At 45.0% G+C, this 22,450-nt stretch overlaps 1 protein-coding gene across 1 annotated transcript in view; it reads right to left on the reverse strand.

The window, feature by feature from the left end:
* pcgf5b (polycomb group ring finger 5b) overlaps nucleotides 1-22,450 on the reverse strand; it is a 198,220-nt gene that overhangs the window by 18,503 nt on the left and 157,267 nt on the right. The window contains exon 8 of the mRNA XM_078224407.1: nucleotides 20,602-20,691. Coding sequence (XP_078080533.1) covers nucleotides 20,602-20,691 — 90 coding nt within the window. The remainder of the gene's footprint in view (nucleotides 1-20,601; nucleotides 20,692-22,450) is intronic.

The following is a 22,450-nucleotide window of genomic DNA, read 5'->3' on the forward strand; positions in this document are numbered from 1 at the left end:
TAATTTCACAATGCTTTTTTACAAGATAAAGAGATTTCATATGCTTGTTGGCCTTTAGTAAAAATGATTTTTTAAAAAGAAAGTGTAAAACTATCAATGAATGGCTCTTTTAAAGCGTTTTTTACACCTGCTTCTGTCAGTATAGGGCTCATTGACTCTATACGGTGTATAGTGGGTGAACGGGCATAGAAGCACCATACTCTGGCGTGGGAGCATGACGGGCCATAGGAGTGGATGGGAGGCATGGGGATTGGTTGGGGAGATGAGGGGGCATTAGGGGTGAGGGTTAGTGGGCCTTTCTGTTTTATTACATCCAGGATGAAGTTCCACAGCCCCAAGGCGGGCCTTTGGAATAACTCACCTCTGCATCTGGTGGGCCTTGTGGCTGGCTCTGAACTTTTTCATAGAATCATAGAAACCCTAAAGTGCAGAAGGAGGCCATTCGGCCCATCGAGTCTGCATCGACCACAATCCCACCCAGGCCCTACCCCCATATCCCTACATATTTACCTGCTAATCCCTCTAACCTACGCATCTCAGGACTCTAAGAGGCAATCTTTAGCATGGCCAATCAACCTGACCCGCACATCTTTGGACTGAGAGAGGAAACCGGAGCACCCGGAGGAAACCCACGCAGACACGAGGAGAATGTGCAAACTCCACACAGACAGTGACCCAAGCCGGGAATCGAACCCAGGTCCCTGGAGCTGTGAAGCAGCAGTGCTAACCACTGTGCTACCGTGCCACCCTCTCTGGTTGGCTGGCTGACTGCAGCACCCACCACAACTTCACCCCTTCCCCCCACAACCTCCAATTCAGCAATGAAAATCCTGTCCTCGTGGACACATTCTCCCTTGATGGGATGTAAAGTTGGTAAGTTCAAGGAATATAATCACATTTGCAGTTGTGTTCATGATTTGCATTTTGTTCATTTATAATAAATATCCGTGCACTTTCATTGTAATTGGCAAGACTGAACAGTATCAAAGTAGGAGCAAAGAGTATAAAATGTGTTCCTATAGTTAATTCAATTACTGAACTTTCTAAGCAAAGGAGAGACCACAATATAATTTTAAGAATGCATTGTTAATTAAAGTTGAGATGTTTGTAAAAGATTGTCATTCACAATGAACAACAATAACTCAGCACAGAAATAACCTGGAGAGGAGGGCAGCATTTCCCAGTGTGCAGCCAGAGCCTCCTACCCAGTGAAAACAGCTGTACATTTTCATGCTCATGTCACCAAAGAGGAAGCCTTACCACTGGATTCCTACCTGTGACACTTCAAATATAGACTGTGAAGTTAGTCTGCTAAGTCTGTTCTGTAATGTTGGGACATTGAATGTTATGCAGTCATTAACCTAAGTGGTGGTATTAATTGCACTATGATAGATGCTGTTAAGTGAGATGGTGGTAGTAATGCATCTCTACAACTGAGGACCTAAGGCAACCAAACATTAAGTTGAGCTTCACTGGTTTCAGAGTTAGCTGGCCAATAATCAATATCTTTTGGCCTTAGTTTCAAATAAGTTCATTTAAGTTTCATCTCTGACACACTAAAAATAAACATTTGGCGAAATTTTGCTGGTGTTTATGCCGGCGGATCTTATGGTCCCACAGGTGGTGCATCCTCACCACGAGTCTCCCGGCAGCGAAGGGTGCATTCAATGGAAAACCCTGTTGACAACGGCGGGACCATAAAATCCTGCCGCCATTGAGACACGCACCTCCTCCTTCATTGTTCCCAGGAGCAGGCTGAGGGTAAGAGAGTGGGTTTTCTGACTTTAATTAATTATTTATTTTTTCAGTTAATTTTGGGTTTAAAATCGGAGGTTTTTTTCAAAACCGGAAGTCGGGCCAGGAGAGGCCTGGGGAAGTTTTTGGAGGGTTTAAAAGCGCACCAAAGTATACAGCGGGCAGCATCGTAGCGGGCAACAGAGTGAGTGGGAAGTTGAGTGAGCTGTCAGGGCTTTGGCTCACAGGGCTTGGACGAGCAGGGGTGAGTTTTTGTTTCCTTACATTCTTATTAACTTTTCACTGTCTTACTTGACATAAAGTGTCCAGTATGAGTGTGAAACCAGTGTGTTGTTCCCAGTGTAGGATGTGGGAGGTCCTGGAGGCATCTGGCCTCCCGGACATCCACATCTGTGAAGGGTGTGTCGAGCTGCGGTTCCTGAGGGACCGTGTTAGGGAGCTGGAACTGCAGCTCGAGGATCTTAGGCTGATGAGGGAGAATGAGGAGGTGATAGACAAGAGCTATCATCAGGTGGTCACACCAGGGCCACGGGAGGAGGCCAAGTGGGTGACGGCCAGGAAGGGTAAGGCTAGGGTGGTTGAGAGCACCCCAGTGGATTTGCCCCTGCACAACAAGTACTCCTGCTTGAGTACTGCTGGGGGGGACAGCCCGCCTGGGGGAAGCAGCAGTGGCCGTGTCTCCGCAGTGGAGTCCAGCCCTGTAACTCAGAGGGCTAAGGAAAAGAGGAGGAAGGCGGTATTAATCGGGGACTCGATGGTGAAGGGGACAGACAGGCGTTTCTGCGGAGGTAGGCGGGATTCTCGCATGGTGGTCTGCCTCCCTGGGGCCGGGATCCAGGATGTCGCTAGTCGCGTCCCGGAAATCCTGAGGTGGGAGGGAGAGGAGCCTGAGGTAGCGGTACATATTGGTACCGCTGATGTGGGTAGGAAGGGAGAAGGGGTCATGAAAAGGGAGTACAGGGAATTAGGGAGACAGCTGAGAAAGAGGAAAGCAAAGGTAGTAATCTCAGGATTACTGCCTGTGCCACGGGAAGGTGAGGGCAGGAATGGAGTGAGGTGGAAGATGAATGTGTGGCTGAGGGACTGGTGCAGGGGGCAGGGATTCAGGTTCCTGGACCATTGGGACCTCTTTAGGGGCAGGGGTGATCTGTATACAAAAAACGGGTGGAACTTGAATCACACGGGGACCAATATCCTGGCCGGTAGGTTGGCTAAGGCTACTGGGGAGAATTTAAACTAGATAGGTTGGGGGGAGGGGAGCTAGAAGAGTTGACTAGGATCAAGGAACTAATTGATGGGGGGGAGGATGCAGGGGTAAGGGGAATTACAAAATTAATGGTAGAGGAGAGGGTGCAAGTGAATGAAGGCGGTAATTTAGATAAGGGAGTAGAGGGAGAGGGTGTTCGCGACTCATCAAAGCGGGTCCAGATAAAAGCTGGAATAAGGACACTTTGCCTGAATGCACGAAGCATTCGGAACAAGGTAAATGAGTTGATGGTGCAAATCAGCACAAGTGGGTACGATCTAGTGGCCATTACAGAAACGTGGCTGAAAGGTGACCAGGACTGGGAGATGAATATCCAGGGGTATCAGGCGTTTAGGAAGAATAGACAGGAAGGAAAAGGTGGTGGGGTCGCGCTATTAATAAGAGATAATATCAGGGTAGTACTGAGGGATGACATAGGCTCTGAGGAACAAAACGTGGAATCATTATGGGTAGAGATGAGGAATAGTAGAGGGAGAAAGACACTAGTAGGTGTGGTATATAGGCCCCCAAATAATAATGTTGAGGTAGGGAGGGCTATAAACAAGCAGATAAGGGATGCGTGTAAAAACGGAACGGCAATAATCATGGGGGACTTCAACATGCACATTGACTGGCAGACTCAAGTCGGTAAGGGTGGAATGGAGGAAGAGTTCTTAGAATGCTGTCGGGATAGTTTCCTTGAACAGCATGTTACGGAACCGACGAGGGAACGAGCTATTTTGGATCTGGTATTGTGTAACGAGGTAGGTAGAATTAAGGATCTTATTGTGAAGGACCCTCTTGGGTCTAGTGACCACAATATGGTCGAATTTCTGATTCAGATGGAAGAGGAGAAAGTTTGGTCCCAAACCAGTGTCCTCTGTTTGAACAGAGGGAAATATGATAGGATGAGGGATGAATTGGCTAAGGTAGACTGGGAGAGCAGGCTGGCAGGTAGGATAGCTGAGGGACAGTGGAGGATTTTGAAGGAGATCCTTTTCAGTTCTCAGCAAAAATATATTCCAGCAAAAAACAAGGATTGTAAGAAAAGGGAGAACCAGCCGTGGATAACGAAGGAAATAAAGGAGAGTATTAAAATAAAAACAGCTGCGTACAGAGTGGCCAAAAATAGTGGAGAAACAAGTGATTGGGAAAAATTTAAGAAACAACAAAGAGAGACTAAGAAAGCGATAAAGAAAGGAAGGATAGACTATGAAGCTAGGCTAGCAATTAATATAAAAAATGATAGTAAAAGTTTTTATAAATATATAAAAAGGAATAGAGTGGCTAGAGTGAATGTTGGACCCTTGGAGGACGAGAGGGGGGAGTTAATAGTGGGAAATGAGGATATGGCTGAGTCTTTAAATAAGTTTTTTGTGTCGGTCTTCACGGTGGAGGACACAAATAGTTTGCCAAATATTAACGATAGAGGGTTGGCAGCAGGAGAAATACTTAATACAATTAATGTTACCAGAGAGGCAGTGCTGGGTAGACTAATGGGACTGAAGGTGGACAAGTCCCCGGGTCCGGATGGAATGCATCCCAGGGTATTGAAAGAAATGTCAGATGTAATAGTGGATGCGTTAGTGATTATTTATCAAAACTCGTTGCATTCTGGGGTAGTGCCGGTTGATTGGAAAACGGCTAATGTTACGCCGCTGTTTAAAAAAGGAAGGAGACAAAAGGCGGGTAACTATAGGCCGGTCAGCTTAACGTCTGTAGTAGGGAAAATGCTGGAATCCATTATTAAAGAGGAGATAGCAGGGCATCTGGATAGAAATGGTTCGATCAATCAGACGCAGCATGGATTCATGAGGGGAAAGTCGTGCTTGACGAACATGTTGGATTTTTATGAAGATGTGACTCGGGCGGTTGATGGAGGAGAACCGGTGGATGCGGTGTTTTTGGATTTCCAAAAGGCGTTTGATAAGGTGCCCCATAAAAGGCTGCTGAAGAAGATTAGGGCACACGGAGTTGGGGGTAGTGTGTTAAAGTGGATTGGGGACTGGCTATCCGACAGGAAGCAAAGAGTCGGAATAAATGGGTGTTTTTCCGGTTGGAGGAAGGTAACTAGTGGCGTGCCGCAGGGATCGGTACTCGGGCCGCAACTATTTACCATTTATATAGATGATCTGGAGGAGGGGACGGAGTGTAGGGTAACGAAGTTTGCAGACGACACAAAGATAAGTGGAAAAGTGAATCGTGTGGAGGACGGAGAAGATCTGCAGAGAGATTTGGACAGGCTGAGTGAGTGGGCGAGGATATGGCAAATGGAGTATAACGTTGAGAAATGCGAGGTTATACACTTTGGAGGAAATAATAACAAATGGGATTACTATCTCAATGGAAACAAATTAAAACATGCTACCGTGCAAAGGGACCTGGGGGTCCTTGTGCATGAGACGCAAAAGCCCAGTCTGCAGGTATAACAGGTGATCAAGAAGGCAAATGGGATGTTGGCCTATATTGCGAAGGGCATAGAATATAAAAGCAGGGATGTCTTGATGCACCTGTACAGGGCATTGGTGAGGCCGCAGCTGGAATACTGTGTGCAGTATTGGTCCCCTTATATGAGGAAGGATATATTGGCATTGGAGGGAGTGCAGAGAAGGTTCACCAGGTTGATACCGGAGATGAGGGGTTTGGATTATGAAGAGAGGCTGAGGAGATTGGGTTTGTACTCGTTGGAGTTTAGAAGGATGAGGGGGGATCTTATGGAGACTTATAAGATAATGCGGGGGCTGGATAGGGTGGAGGCGGAGAGATTCTTTCCACTTAGTAAGGAAGTTAAAACTAGAGGACACAGCCTCAAAATAAAGGGGGGTCGGTTTAAGACAGAGTTGAGGAGGAACTTCTTCTCCCAGAGGGTGGTGAATCTCTGGAATTCTCTGCCCACTGAAGTGGTGGAGGCTACCTCGCTGAATATGTTTAAATCACGGATAGATGGATTCCTGATCGGTAAGGGAATTAAGGGTTATGGGGATCAGGCGGGTAAGTGGTACTGATCCACGTCAGATCAGCCATGATCTTATTGAATGGCGGGGCAGGCTCGAGGGGCTAGATGGCCTACTCCTGCTCCTATTTCTTATGTTCTTATGTTCCTCCCTCCACCGTGAAACACAATGCAGAAGTGGAGGAAAATCTCACCCACATAATCCAGGTCTACTTTCTGAGGGAGGAGAATTCCTCTAATTCTTTGAATTTTTTCTATTATAATATTTGTTACATGTTAGGGTGCTGAGCAGGATTAAGTGTTTCTAAGAAATCCAAAGGGAGTAGGTGGGGATAATAAGCCAAATTGTTATAACAAATCAATTTTCAGATTTAATTTTTAAATAATAATTTCATTGTGGGAAATGCCACTGAGGTACCCAATGAATGATATGAATATCGAAGTTGATTAGACCTCAAAAGATAATTTTAAATACATTTAGTTCAACAGTAGGCCAACTTTTCTTGTTACTACGTTTCATTTACACATATACATACATAGAATTCAGATAAAATTTGGTTTGTCGTCAATAAATGTGAAAGAGTTAATTAACAATAGCTGTATGAGTGCTGGTGCCATTGCAGAAAATGCCACTTTTTGAGTAAAGTGTGAAAAGCTCTGCCAATGGCACGGCCTTCACTGGAGATGTGTGCACTTTGCAACACTTGTTTTCTAGGGACACATTAAGGTAGTGTCATACGCACACATGGGACTCTTGGTGAGTCTTGCACTGCTTAGCAAGTTGACCTGCTGATATTTTTTTCATTGATAAACAATGAAAAGGCTTCACCTTAAACACACTGGCTGCGAATTTCCTTTGAGTTGTTACTGCAATTTGACTGTTTTAATAAGAAAACTCCTATTTTTTTTACAAACAAAATGAAGATTTGGATAGATTGACAAGAGTGTAGCGGAAAGTCCAGTTTTACAGGGAGAAGCATCAGCTCCGAGGAAATTCCTTGTCATAGTCTTTGGCACATAGTTAATCCATACGTGCACTACCAACTGTCTAATGTGTCCACAAGTTGGCTTGAAAGAATTTAGTAGTTTGAAGGTTTCATGCTGTGTTAACCTTAACTTCTCTGATAAAATATAGCAGTAAGAGATACAATTTTGTGATAAGCTGGCTTGTGAAGCAAAGGTGGCTGTAATAACTCAGGAAACCCGACGGGAAAGGAACAAGATTTATTTACAGAATGCAAAGTAAAGCCACAACTGTGGTGTACACACACTAGTCCTGGCCTGCGATTGCAGTTCAGCAGGCCCAGTCCTGGGTCTGCCTTATAAAAGACTAAGGCAATGAGTTCCAGCTGGGCAAACCATTACCTGTTGTCAGAACAACTAATTCTCAATGAACCCCACAGGGAGATCAACTAGTGATTCCCCATGGACCTCATGGGGGTTATCACCCCACCCACCGCTGAGTCCGAAGGTTTCCCCTCACTCCCATGCCGATGGGGCCTTCTATGTCTCTCCATCTGTGGCTTCATTTCCATTGTTGGTAGTTGTGGGGCATATAATGGGTCAGTGAATGTCTCTTTCATGCAGAGCGCCAAAGAGCCACTACAGGGGGTTCGTCCCCGGTGGTGTCCTCTGATTGGGTTCCTGCTGCTTCTTTTTCCATATCTGAGCTAGATGTCACTGAATAGCTGCAGGGCATCCTGAAAGGGGAGGGTAATGAGTTAGAGGTCGTAGTACATATTGGTACCAACAACATAGGTAGTTAAAGGGATGAGGTCCTGCAAAGCGAACATAACATAAGAACATAAGAAATAGGAGCAGGAGTAGGCCATCTAGCCCCTCGAGCCTGCCCCGCCATTCAATAAGATCATGGCTGATCTGAAGTGGATCAGTTTCACTTACCCGCCTGATCCCTATAACCCCTAATTCCCTTACCGATCAGGAATCCATCTATCCGTGATTTAAACATATTCAACGAGTTGGCCTCCACCACTTGAGTGGGCAGAGAATTCCAGAGATTCACCACCCTCTGAGAGAAGAAGTTCCTCCTCAACTCTGTCCTAAACTGACCCCCCATTTAAGGAGTTAGGCAGGAGGTTAAAAAGCAGGAGCTCAAGGGTAGTAATCTTTGGATTACTCCTGGTGCCACATGCTAGTGAGAGTAGGAATAGGAGGATAGGGCAGGTGAATGCATGGCTGAGAAGCTGGTGCAGGGGGCAAGGATTCAGACTTTTGGAGCATTGAGAACTCTCTTGGGGCAGAAGTGACCTGTACAAGAGGGATAGGTTGCACCTGAACTGAAGGGGGACGAATATACTGGCGGGGAGATCTACTAAAGTTACTCGGGACGGTTTAAACTAGCCTGGCCGGGGGCGGGACTTAAAGAGTAGTGAGACAAAAGGGGACTTGAGGCTAATTAAGAATTTAATGAGAGCAAGTTAAATAGACAAGACAGGCATTAGCATGTTAGGAAATGAAGGAAGTCTGATGAATTAAACTGCATTTATTTCAATGTAAGGCAGATAAGGCAGATAAACTTAGGGCATGGATGGGTACATGGGACTCAGATATCATAGCTATTACAGAAACATGGCTGAGTGAGGGATAGGACTGGAAGTTCAATGTTCCGGGTACAGATGCTATAGGAAGGATAGAAGGGGTGGCAAGAGACGAGGAGGCGTTGCGTTTTTGTTTAGGGAAAACTTTACGGCAGTACTTAGAGAGGATATTCCTGAGGGATTGTACAGTGAGTCTATATGGGTGGAACTGAGAAATAAGAAGGGGGTGACCACTTCAGTGGGATTGTACTCTAGGCTCCCCAATAGGCAGCGGGAAATTGAAGAGTAAAAATGTAGGGAGATTATAGATGGCTGGGTATATGGAATAAACTTCCAGAGGAGGTGGTAGAGGCGGATACAATTACAACATTTAAAATGCATTTGGACAGGTACATGGATAGGAAAGATTTCAACGTAAATGGGCCAAATGCAGGCAAATGGGACTAGTTCAGATTAGGAAACCAGGTTGGCATGGATGAGTTGGGCCGAAGGGTCTGTTTCCGTGCTGTATATCTCTATGACTGCAACCATCAGCGTCCTGAGGAGTGGTTCTTGAGGAGGACAGAATGTCCCATCCACAAGACGTTGTGAAGGATGCTGATGCTGTTGAACCTGTTGCTTCAGTGGGGGGTTCCCTGTGATGGAAATGTTTTTTGAAGTTCTTCTCCCTAATTTGCACCTTATATGACACTGGTCATTTTTCGAGGGTAACTCCCGAAATCCGGAGAGAGCCATTGTCAAAATTCCTCACTAGGACCACATCTCCCAGCTTGAAGACTCTATCCGTTCTTTGACCATTGTGGCCCCTTTTCTGGGCTTCTTATTTTAACACAATCTCGCCACCCAAATTTGGGAATATCAGGCTAAGCTAAGTTCGAAGGCATCGGCCCATCTGCCGGACTACTCCTGAAAGCCCAACGCCTCTACTTTCTCAGAAGACTAAGGAAATTTGGCATGTCAGTTACGCCTCTCATCAACTTTTACAGATGCACCATAGAAAGCATTCTTTCTGGTTGTATCACAGCTTGGTATGGTTCCTGCTCTGCCCAAGACCGCAAGAAACTACAAAAGGTCATGAATGTAGCCCAATCCATCACGCAAACCAGCCTCCCATCCATTGACACTGTCTACACTTCCCTCTGCCTCGGAAAAGCAGCCAGCATAATTAAGGACCCCACGCACCCCAGACATTCTCTCTTCCACCTTCTTCTGTTGGGAAAAAGATACAAAGTCTGAGGTCACATACCAACCGACACAAGAACAGCTTCTTCCCTGTTGCTGTCAGACGTTTGAATGGACTACCTTGCATTAAGCTGATCTTTCTCTACACCCTAGCTATGACTGTAACACTATATTCTGCATGCTCTCGTTTCCTTCTCTATGAACGATATGCTTTGTCTGTATAGCGTGCAAGAAACAATACTTTTCACTGTATGCTAATACACGTGATAATAATAAATCAAAATCAAATCAAATCAAAAAATATGCAGCACAGTCCGATAGTTGAAAAGAAAGTGCACGAGCTTTGTTTCCAGAGAACCTGTGGTTTGTTTCTTCATGCTACTTTTGAGTATCTGGACAGCCTGTTCGACCAGGCTATTTGAGGACGGGTAGTATGGTGCCATGGGGATGTTTGTGTTGATGAAAGTCTGAAACTTCCCGGTCGTAAATGGGGTGCCATTGTCAGTCAGAGAACCTTGGGTATACCATGCATACTAAAAAGCTGATGGAGTTTCTCTATGATATTGTAAGAGGTAGTAGAGGCCATCCTGTAAACGTCGATCCATTTTGAATGGACATCAATGAGAATTAAAAACATGCAGCCTGTAAAGAGCCCTGCGAAGTCTGCATGTACTCATACCATGGCTCTCCCTGGCCATTCCCAAGGGTGCAACGAGGCTGCTGGTGGGCCTTCTGGTTTTAGAATCATGGAATCATAGAATCCCTACAGTACAGAAGGAGCCATTCAGTCCATCGAGTCTGCACCGACCATAATCCCACCCAGGCCCTATTCCCGTAACCCCACACATTTTTACCCTGCTAACCCCCTGACACTAGGGTCAATTTAGCATGGCCAATCGACCTAACTTTGGCAAGATCAAAATCCTGGGAAGTTTGCACTGCTTGACTAGGATTTTGGTACAGTGTTTATGCCAGGCCACCAGACATAGCTCCTTGTGAGCATTTTCATTTTAGAAATTCCTGAGTGGCCTCGGGCAATTCTTGAAGTATTGGTCTCTGGCCTGGAACAATGATCCGGGTTCCCCACAAGATGATGCATCTTCCATACTCAACTCCTGATATTTAAAGAGTTACGGTTTCAAATTCTCCCTACGATGCCCTTGTGGTCTTCCACTTAGATGATGTGACGTAGATTCGCCAACGTAGGGTCTGGATCTGTTTGGCGGAAACTGGCAGTGTGTCCATAAAGTTCAGAGTTATTACAATGGAGGAGAAGGTAGGCTGGTGGGTAGCGGCAGGCAACTCAAAGCATTCGCATTGATTATATGTCTCCCTGGACAGTATTCTAAGGTCATAGGCACCCAATAGCAGTTTCCAACTTTGGATCCGGGTTGATGTGATGGGAGGAATTATTGTGTCTTCCTTGAAAAAGCTCAACAGAGGTTTATGATCAGTTACTATGGTGAAATGCCGACCGTAGACATACTGGTGGAACTTTTTCACCACAAACAACATGGCCAAACTTTTCTTTTCGTACTTCCTCTCTGCATCTGTAAGGGTTCGTGATGTGTACATGATTGGACATTCTGTCCCATCGTCCCAATGGTGCGATAATACCACACCTATCCCATAGTGGGAGCGTCACAGGTTAGAATGAGTAGTCTCAGGGGGTCATAATGGGCCAGCATGTTTATTGACAGCAATTGTAAGACGTAAGACCTCCTCCAATCTCTCCCAAATGTTTATTTACAGTAGCTCCTGAGATTAAAGTGTCATCCAGATAAACCTCCACTCTGGGTACCCCTTGAAGGATGTTCTCCAACACCCTTTGAAAAATGGCACAAGCCGAAGGCACCCCGGTGACATACTTCCTGGATGATGCCTCAAGCTCTAATTGGAAGTAGGCATGGCTCATGTCCAATTTGAAAAATATATGACCCCAAATCTATGTGTGGCATAAAGTATTTGTCTAAGCGGCAGGCTCTGTTGACAGCCAATTTATAGTCCCCACAAAGGCTGATCGAATTGTCTGGTTTTAAAACTGGGACTACTGGCGAAACCCATTCAGCAAATTGTACTGGGTATATATTGCCGAGTTCCTCTAGTTGTTACACTTCAGCCTCTACTTTGGCACCGAGAGCATAGGGGGTCAGCTGTGCCTTGAAGCATTTAGGTTAGGCTCTGAGTCCATGTAGATCTTGGCCCTAGCAGCCCTAATCTTCTCGAGGCCTTCTTGGAATACTTCAGGATACTTTCCAATGACTTTGTATAAATTGTCAGTACTCACTTTAAAGATCTGTTGCCAAGTCAGGTGGATTTTCTGTAGCCAGTCCCTTCCCAAAGGGCTGGGCTCTGATCCTTGCATCACTATTAGGGGGAGTTGGACTGTCTGTTGCCTGTGCGTAACTGGGGTTATGGTGGTCCCAACAATATGCAAGGGCTCCCCAGTGTGTGTGGTCAATTTAGCCTTCGTCAGGCTTAGAGACAAGATGCCCCATCGGAGTTGCCGAAAGATTTTCTCCCCAATAATAGATACAGTGGCTCCTGTGTCTACCTGCTTGTCAAGGGAGTGGCCGTTTACCTGGAGTTTAATCTGGATTGGAGCCACTTTGGGTACGGCTATGCAATTTAGCTGCATCAATTTATCATGCTTGAGCTGGTTTATTTGTAAAGCCCTGTCCTGACATGGCATGGTCCTTCGGTCTGGGCAGTACGTGTTTTGCCTGTTTTGGTAACGGACCTTATGACTACAAGTGCAGCATCGATATGCTTGCTCTTCACTGTATTATGGTGAGATTTCCTGACTAGTTCTGGAATCTCGCGGCCTCCGACTCTAATCGCCCCTTCTTGACAGTAAATAGAAGGCACGAGCGTTATTGTCTGGGAATTTGGTTCTGCGGAATGGGGGTTGCCCTAGGCTGAGGACAGTACTGTCTATGGACCCCTGAAGCTCCTGGCCCCCTTTTTCCATGTTTTTGCAAGAAAAGACCATTGGGACGATGGGACAGAATGTCCAATCATGTACACATCACAAACCCTGGCAGATGCAGAGAGCAAGTATGCCCAGATTGGCAGCACAGTGGCACAGTGGTTAGCACTGCTGCCTCACAGCACCAGGGACTCGGGTTCAATTCCAGCCTCCAGCCACTGCCTATGTGGAGTTTGCACATTCTCCCTGTATCTGCATGCGTTTCTTCCAGGTGCCCGGGTTTCTTCCCACAGTCCAAAGATGTGCGAGTTAGGTTGACTGGCCATGCTAAATTGCCCTTTAGTGTCAGGGGGGCTAGCTAGGTAAATACATGGGGTTATGGAGATAGGGTCTGGGTAGGACTGTGGTCGTACAGACATGATGGGCCAAATGGCCTCTTTCTGCGTTGTAGAATTCGATGATTCTATGGTCCTACAGATTTCTTGAGATCCAGAGTTGGTTCAGTTAGTAGCTTCCTATATGTCGCAATGTTATTAGTTCCACATACCAAACGATCCCTTAAAGTGTCCGGAAGTACTGATCCATACTCGGAATATTTTGCCAATTTCCACAGTTTTGTCAAGAATTCAGTGACTGGTTCCTCAGGAAGTCTATTTGCCATGTTAAAACTGTAACATTGCAATATGACAGATGGTTTAGCATTGTAGTGGTCCGATACCATATCTGTCAACCCATCAAACGATTTTGAATCCAGGACTGCCGGATAGGCTAAATTTCTTATGATGCTGAAAATTGAGGCCCCTCATGTTGTCAGGAGGATGACTTATTGTCAGTTGTCCCCTTCTATCCCATTTACTTGGAAGAAATATCTAATTCTTTCAGCATACTGGGGCCAATCCTCCAGACCCGCATCAATAGGTTCCAGTTTCTCGAACAGCGGCATTTTCAATATCTCCCCATCACTGTCTTACCGGGTTTGTTGAAAGGCAAGGCTGTCTGAAATTTTTCTTGTTCCTTGTCATCAATAACTCAGGAAACCCAGCTGGATAGGAACATGTACAGTACATAAAGTAAAACCACAATCATGGTCCCGGCCTGGAATTGCAGTTCATCAGGCCCAGTCCTGGATCTGCCTTATAAAAGGTTTAGGTAATGAGTTACAGCTGGGCAAACTATTACCTGCTACCAAGGGAACACATGGTCATCTCATGGATCCTAAACCACAGATCACCAGATTGATTTTATTTAAATTCACAACTTCCAATTGAACTTGAACTTCCTCTAGGTTTGCCAGCATTAGAACTACAATAAATTCAATATAATACAACACAACAACTGTGGTTGCCTTTCCACCACACATCAGACATACAATACCACCAACTTCTGCAACTTAGCTGGTTGATGCAATCTCTTGATGCAATGTCATTTTACCCCCACTAATTCCAATGTGACACATCTTACCCATCACTAAATACCTCTCAATGAATTGTAAAATAGTAATTCAATTGAACAGGCATCAAGATGATATCACAAACCATCAGCAGATTATGCTCATCATCTTGAAACCAAAAGACTTGTTTTAGAAGCCCGAAGGGGATCGAATCTCCAGATCACTTTCTCACTGTCAGCTGCAAGCTCCTTTCTTGACCCTGCATCCTGCTTTAGAGCACTTCCATTAACTCCTAGGCAGGGATCCTGTTAAATACAAATGACTGCACAAGGTAGGGTTAAAAACTGCGCAGAATTCTGTCTGTGTCCCCTCCTCCCCCATTCACCATACCCCTTCCTCTCAATATCACGGAACAAAAGTGTAGTTTTAAAGTTTTTTTTAAAGTTTATTTATTAGTCACAAGTAAGGCTTACATTAACACTGCAATGAAGTTTACTGTGACATTCCCCTAGTCACCACAGTCCGGCGCCTGTTCAGGTCAATGCACCTAACCAGCACATCTTTCAGAATGTGGGAGGAAACCGGAGCACCTGGAGGAAACCCACGCAAAGATGGGGAGACGTGCAAACTCCACACAGACAGTGATCCAAGCCGGGAATCGAACCCAGGTCCCTGGTGCTGTGAAGCAGCAGTGCTAACCATGATTGTAAAATGATAATTTACAAGGAACACACGAAACAGTATGTTTTATTTCATATTTCAAATGGCTTTTGGGGATTCCAGCAATATTTGCATTGATATGGTGCATTTAATGTCATAAAATGTCCCAAGACATGTCAAAGCAGTGTTATCAAACAAAATTTGACACTGAGTTACATAAGACAAGTGACCAAAAGTATGACAAAGGAGTTAGTTTAAAAGAGCATCTTAAAGGTGACAGAGGTAGAGAGACAGAGAGGTTTAGGGAGGAAATTGAAGAAAGAAAGACTAGTATTTATATAGTATGTTTCACAACCACCAGATGTCTCAAAGTGCTTTACAAACAATGAAGTAACTTTGAAGTGTAGGAAATGTGGCAGCGAATATGCACACAGCAAACTTCCACAAACAGCAATGTGGTAACAACCAGAAAACCTGTTCTTCTGATGTTGATTGAGCGATAAATATTGACCAGGACACTGGGAATAACTCCCTTGTTCTTCTCCAGAGTAGTGCTCTTGGATCTTTTACATCCACTCAAGCAGATAGATAGGGCCTCAGTTTAACATCTCATTCAAAAGAGTTTGGGATGTAGGCAGCTGAAAGCATGGCCACCGATGTTGCAGGAATGAAATCAGGAATGTGCAAAAGGTCAGAATTAGAAGAGCACAGAGATTGCAGAGGGTTGTAAGGCTGAAGGAGATCTCAGAGACAGGAAGAGGCAAGACCTTGGAGAAATTTGAGAACAAAGGTGAACTTTAAAACCGAGACACTGCTCGACTGGGAGTCAATGCATGCAACAGGGTAATGTACAAAGGAGACTTAGTGCAATTTGGGTTTGCCAGAGTTTTGGATGTGGTCAAGTTTATGGTGGACGCAAGGTGGGAGGACAACCTCCCACCTTGGTGGGAGCAGTAGAATAGTCAAGTCTAGAGGTAGTAAAGGCATAGGTGAGTGCTTCAGCAGCAAATGGGTTGAACAGGGGCTGAGTCAGGTAATGTTACGGAGATGCAAATATAACGATGGCATAAGGTCATAATGATGGCAAAGGCATGGGGTCGAAACTTCATCGTAAGGTCAGATAGTATGCCAAGGTTGCGAATGGTTTGACTCAGCTTGAGACTACGATTAGGAGAGGGTTGAAGTTGGTGGCTAGAAAATAGAGTTAGTATTGGAGATTGAAAATAGAGTCTTCCCAACATTTTGTTGGAGGAAATTTCTGCTCATTCAGGATGTTGGGCCAGCAACATGACAAATCAAAGGCAGTGCAGAGGCCGACACAGGTGATAGTGAGTTGCAGCTAGATATTCTCAGCGTACATGTGCAACCTGACATGATATTTTCAAAATATAGTGTGTAGGGATAGCACATGGATGAGAAATAGGTGAGGCTAAGGATAGATCCTTGTGGTCTCAAGAGGTAACTGTGCAGGAGTACGAAGGGAAGTCATTGTAGGTGATTATCTGGCTAAAATTGTATAGATAAAATGAAACCAGGTGAGGCAGCCCCACCCAGCATGATGATGGAGGAGCGGTGTTGAAAAAGAATGGTGTGGTCAACCGTGTCAAAGGCTGCAGTCATAGTGAAACAAATGAATGGGATTACAACTGAATACAACAACTTGTAACATTTCCAAAGGACAGAAATGTAGGAATGTAGCCCTGCTAAATTTCATTAAATTGCAATCCGAAGTTTTCTCATTTAACTTGTTTCATGTAACCATTCAAATAAATTAGTGAACTGTAACTTTAATGTGAGCACTCGCTGAATATAATAACTATTAATTCACCACACTGCTATTTGCTGGGTGGAAGCCCATGTGTTAAATTGGGCTACCCACTGTGACTTCCGCAGGAGTGAGACAGAGCCAGGATCAAGAAACAAGGCCCTTATTTAACACAAATTAACAGTTAATAGAAAGGAAGATCAGATACAGCTTGGGAATGCGTGTGGGGATAGTGCTGCAGGATTAACCAGCACCCATTGCTTCCAATACAAACTGTGTACTGCCTGCTAGTTTAAATGATTGCAGCTAACAGCCAGTGCTAACTGTACTGCTGAGTGGCTACACACCTGAGCAAAAACACGAGAGGCCAGCAGGAATTAAAGATAGCCTATGTCAAGTACAGCCAGACTGCAGCCTTAAAAGGAGGTACACTGTGATTGCAGCACATGCGGCATGTCATTCTAAAAGTGACTTTGGCATGGGGAACATTCAATAATAGCACAACATGGCAGAGAGCAAGCTCCAAGATTTTCCAATGCTACACTGGAGGCTGTAATGCAGGAGATGGAGAGGAGAAATGTACTGAAATGCCAGAAGGTACTCCAGACAAACTTTGCTACAAGACAGTTAATGCCAGGAGTCAAGCCCAAAGGCCAAGATACATTGCTGCAAAAGGTTCAACTAACCTTATGACTAGTTACGGTTAGTGAATGTATCTTCAAATGCTATCTCCCACCAAGCCTTACTCAATGCTCACCACATCTGCCATCATCTATCATAATCATGACTCATATCTCATAATCGTAGCTTCATCGTACCCTCACACTAGCACTGCTACAAGCCTCACATCTCACAGCTTGCACATAGTTAGTCAATCTTCACAAAAACAGGGCACCACACTCACTGGAACACTTCCGTTTCTATTGCAGGACAAGGAGGCTCATAACTAATGGTGGAAACAGTGTGTGACCAGTGCTGTCCATAATTACACGGAGGAGATGGTGCTCACCAGCATTGAAGTGGCCAATGCAGTGGCAGCACTGAGATTATAGAAGATGATGGTGTCCTCAATCCTAAAACAAAGTCACAAATCCCACATCCCTCAATCTCTTCTGATTCACAAGCTGCAGATGGCGTAAGGCTGCACCTCCTGCTTTCCCCAACTTCCTTCACTCCAAACCTACCCTTGTGCCTTTCTCTTTTCATACATCCAACACCTGCTGCTTTGCCAGGCCTTGGTGGCAAATAAACAAGTGGAAGGGCAAGAAGTGATGAAGAAGAAAAATTGCCTCTCACTCTCATACCCACCAGCTTATGCACTGAGCATCTAAGGAAGAGCACAGAAGTGGAAGTTGTAGTTTTTTAATTCATTCATGGGATGTGGGTGTCGCTGGCTGGCCAGCATTTATTGCCCATCCCTAGATGCCCTTGAAACAGTGTGGATTGCTCAGCCAGGGCAGTTGTGAGTCAACCACATTACTGTGGCTCTGGAGTCACATGTAGGCCAGGCCAGATAAGGATGGCAGATTTCCTTCCTTAAAGGACATTAGTGAACCAGATGGGGTTTTTCCGACAATCAACAATGGTTTCATTGATGAGACACTGGACACAAGTAGCCTGCAGCCAGGCCAGGGGGATAGAATGTGGAGGCAAAGCGGGATAGTGAATGCGCCAGCTTCCCAGAGGCTGTAGTTGCGCATGGCATTCTAATGGGCAAATTTATCAACAGCGTACAGCTCCCGACAGCATATCCAGAAGTGTGGGTTACTTCGCCTCTCTTGCTTTTCACTGGTTCCCACGTGATTACAATTAAAATTTAAAGTGCCAGCAGTGTGTATGGGAAACACGAGTGATTCCATGGAGGAGGATACTTTTCAGTGGTGAAAACTGCTGTCCGCTGACAACGCTGCAGCTTCTGGCGGGCTATAAATAGAACTTCCTGGTCAAATAGGGAGGCTCTGCATCGTAGACACAACTTTCCTGCCCAACTCCATTGCCATTAACAGAAGACTTATTGAGAACACAAAAGTGGCAATGGCATTTTTCAAATTTAAATTTCTTTTATTATTATTTCACATTACATTGGTTTTCCTCTATTCATATATGGATCATTGTTATTTGCTTAGTCAGAATTAAATTTACTGCGCGCCTCATGGTTGGTACGCATTGGTGGTTACACCAATGTTAGGGACATTTCCTTTATTGTGGAAGTATCAATGTTGTGGTTTTTGCGTTCACTCTTTATTGAATTTTGATGTTAGTGACCAGTGTTGCACTTGCCACTGACTGGCTGGCAGCTCTTGCTAGTGAGACATTCTCCCCTGGGTGCCTGATTTCAAAGGAAGGCCTGCTGCTGGTTTCACCACTGTCTGATTAGCATGTGGGAGCCTTCCGGGAAACGGGCAGCACGGGTCTCTCATTGGCTCTCCATCCAGCCGGCGAGGTCCCCGACGATTCAACAAGACTCCACTCCATGTTTTATAACTTTACCTGAACACTGATTTCACTCACAGATGTCAGCGGTAATAGCCCTATTCCCAGCATTGGTCACATACAAAGAACAAGATCCGACCAGACTGAATAATTTCCTCTTTTGTAACATTAAATAAAAAATGAGAAAACTGAATGAAATTAAAACAGAGGCTGCCTGCAATCTATAACTGCCCTGTTAGCATCTGTGAAAATAAGACAAGTCAACTTGAAGGTAAAAGGGGCGGCACGGTGGCACAGTGGTTAGTACTACTGCCTCACAGCTCCAGGGATCTGGGTTCGATTCCTGGCTTGGGTCACTATCTGTGTGGAGTTTGCACGTTCTCCCCATGTCTGCGTGGGTTTCCTCCGGTTTCCTCCCTCAATCCAGACATGAGCGGGTTAGGTGCATGGCCATGCTAAATTGTCCTTTAGTGTCCAAAGATGTATGGGATAGGTTGATTGGCCATGCTAAATTGCCCCTTAGTGTCCTGGGACGCGTAGGTTAGAGGGATTAGCGGTGTAAATATGTGGGGTACAGGGATAGAGCTTGGGTGGGCTTGTTGTCGGTGCAGACTCGATGGGCCGAAAGGCCTCCTTCTGCACTGTAAAGTTTCTATGATTCTATGTAAGCCTTTCAAATGTAACCTGTTTTACTAATGCAGATTTACATCTGAAATTAACTTGTGTGTTCACTCCACACATGCTACATATATATTTACAACATCTTCTGTTTTCGTGTCAGATTTTTGGCATTTGCAGTTTTGTTTTTCTTCCTAGTCATGCTAGGATGGAGCTATTTATGCATGGAAAATAAATGCATGCAATATTTATTCTTCCGTAGGACCTTGAAGGGAGAACAAACCATTGTTCGTGCCCATATATTTTGCTTCAGTTACTCAGGGTTTAAAAGCAATAAATGTAACTTAGGCAAATATCAGCACAAGGCACAACACACCAACAACACTTGGAATGCTTTGTGAGAAATGTTTATACTGAAGGCACTCTTGGGTGCAATAAATGTGCTGGCCTACATAATAAATCACTAGGTATATTTTAGCAAGACACTTCCAGGCTGTGGGTGGAATTTTACCAGTAGTGCTAAGATGGCTTTGAAGGCGAGTTGAGGAGGTCGTCAGATCAATGGGCCAATGAGTTCCGAAGATTTTGGGAGACATACGGAAAGGGGTGAGGACTATCCGCCCCCAGCAGTGCCAAGTCACCAATTTCAATATCTAAGTACCCACTCGTAGGCAGATTGGGGATTTTCATAATTTTGATCTTATTGTACATGATTAATATTTGTAGTTGCTATAGCTGGTTAATAACAATGCCAGTTATCAGACAGTAGTGTCACATCAGTGTTAAAAACTGCACAAATTTCAAGAGTCCTGTTCTTTAAGAAACACACACCTACTAATAGAAAATCTGGTGGCAAAGATTCAATACTTTCTTGTGCACAATTGTTTGCACTTGGATATTAGTATTGTTTATACAGGAGGAGTTAACATGCCGAAACAAGGAACTGGAGACAATGCTTCATGGACTTAAGCCACATTCAGTCTTGATCATAAATACACATTGCAGGTGCACATATGCAGCCTCTATTTCTCAGTCAATGTTGAAAAACTAATTTTGAAATATCAAAAGTTATTCAAAGCTTAAAAATTGGAGAACTATTTATATATACTTACATTTTCAGCTCTGAGTCTCCATCTAGTCATATATATGAATTCCATGGTATGATCCTTCCCCATAATTTCCCCATTGCATAGAACATCGAGCTACGGAAACAAAGCGAATTAGTCATATTTATTTTACACACATAACAGGGCTAAGATTCCTCTAAAGAATATAAAGTTTGTTTTTCTCCTTAACCATTGTCCCATCAGGGCGGCACGGTGGCACAGTGGGTAGCACTGCTGCCTCACAGCGGCAGGGACCCAGGTTCGAGTCCCGGCTTGGGTCACTGTCTGTGTGGAGTTTGCACGTTCTCCCCATGTCTGCGTGGGTTTCCTCCAGGTGCTGTGGTTTCCTCCCACAGTCTAAAAGACGTGCGGGTTAGGTGCATTGACCCGAACAGGCACCGAAGGGGAATTTCACAGTAACTTCATTGCAGTGTTAATGTAAGCATTACTTGTGACTAATAAATAAACTTTAACTTTATAAACAAAACTCAAAATTATGAAATTTGCGATTTCAGAGAATGCAAGTTACATTTGTGGTATGTTATTTGCAGTGAAATGGGACATTTTTGTTGAGCAGAGAACTTCATCCCAGTATCCTTTTTTTAACAAACACGCTTATAAACATCCAGACACACACAGCCTCACATTAGATTATCATAACAAGATCAAATTCGAGTTAACAGAAAGCAGCATGAACGAATCATTCTTCAATCCTGGCCACAAATTCTTTTTCAACTGCAATTAAAAACAATTGATGGCAAAGGGGTTTGTGCAATCAGACTGAGTTATTGGCTCTATGGCCGCACGAGCCCAAAGACCAGGAATTCTCACCCAAGGTCAACGGACCTTTACATGGTCCACTGAATTTTCTGTCCCGCCTAGTACGATCCCCGCAGCAGGCAGGACAGGAAATTTCTGGCCAATGTCAGAATTGTGGGGGGAGTTTAATGCCTTCCTCCATGGTGAGTCTGATGGTGGGTGCATTTAGTTAAGCAGGAGCGAGGCAGGTGGGTGGGTGCCTGGCCACCCTCCTGCCTCCAGCCTGATTAAGGTCAAGACGGGAAATCCCATGGACAGCCTTCCCACTTTGTGACACTAGTTGAGGCTATTCTGTGGGCAATTAATGCCCACCTACGTGCCTCATCTGCCATGGCTGGTATTAACACAGCAGCAGGCAGGAAGCCCACCATCCAAGGAGCACCACTCGCAAACCTCTGCTGGGTTGTCTGCAGGCATGTTGCGGGTGCAGGCAGACATAAGGTGCCTGATTTAGGGGCATGGCATCAGGTAAAAGGTGATTATTGAGAACCACCCTCTTGCCCTTGCTGCAGGAAGCTTGGATGAGGGGAGGGGGGTAGCACAGGGGTCATCTCCATCAGAAGCCCCCTTCTGACTGGGAGCACTCTCTCCTCACGGAGCAGACACATTCGGACCTCCCTCCTGCCCATGGCCAATTACCTGATTAAACATTCTCCCACACCCTCCCATGACACCCCAGGGCATCCCCAGCCCTTCCATACCTTCTGCAGAACCCTGCCTCTTAACTCAAACATGGCTCCCTGCATTCAGTACCTTGTTCCGCCACAGCAGCACTGTGCCTCGATGGGCTGAAGAGCTGTCAGTCAATACTGGTAGGCTGACTGTTCTTCAAGGCAGAACCTCCTTCCCAAGAACATAAGGACATAAGAACTAGGAGCAGGAGTAGGCCATCTGGCTCCTCGCGCCTGCCCCATATTCAATAAGATCATGTCTGATCTTTTCGTAGACTCAGCTCCACTTACCCGCCCACTCACCATAACCCTTAGTTCCTTTACTGTTCAAACATTTACCTATCCTTGCCTTAAAAACATTCAAT

The sequence above is a fragment of the Mustelus asterias genome, chromosome 11, assembly GCF_964213995.1.
Source record: "Mustelus asterias chromosome 11, sMusAst1.hap1.1, whole genome shotgun sequence".
Classification (NCBI taxonomy): Eukaryota; Metazoa; Chordata; class Chondrichthyes; order Carcharhiniformes; family Triakidae; genus Mustelus; species Mustelus asterias.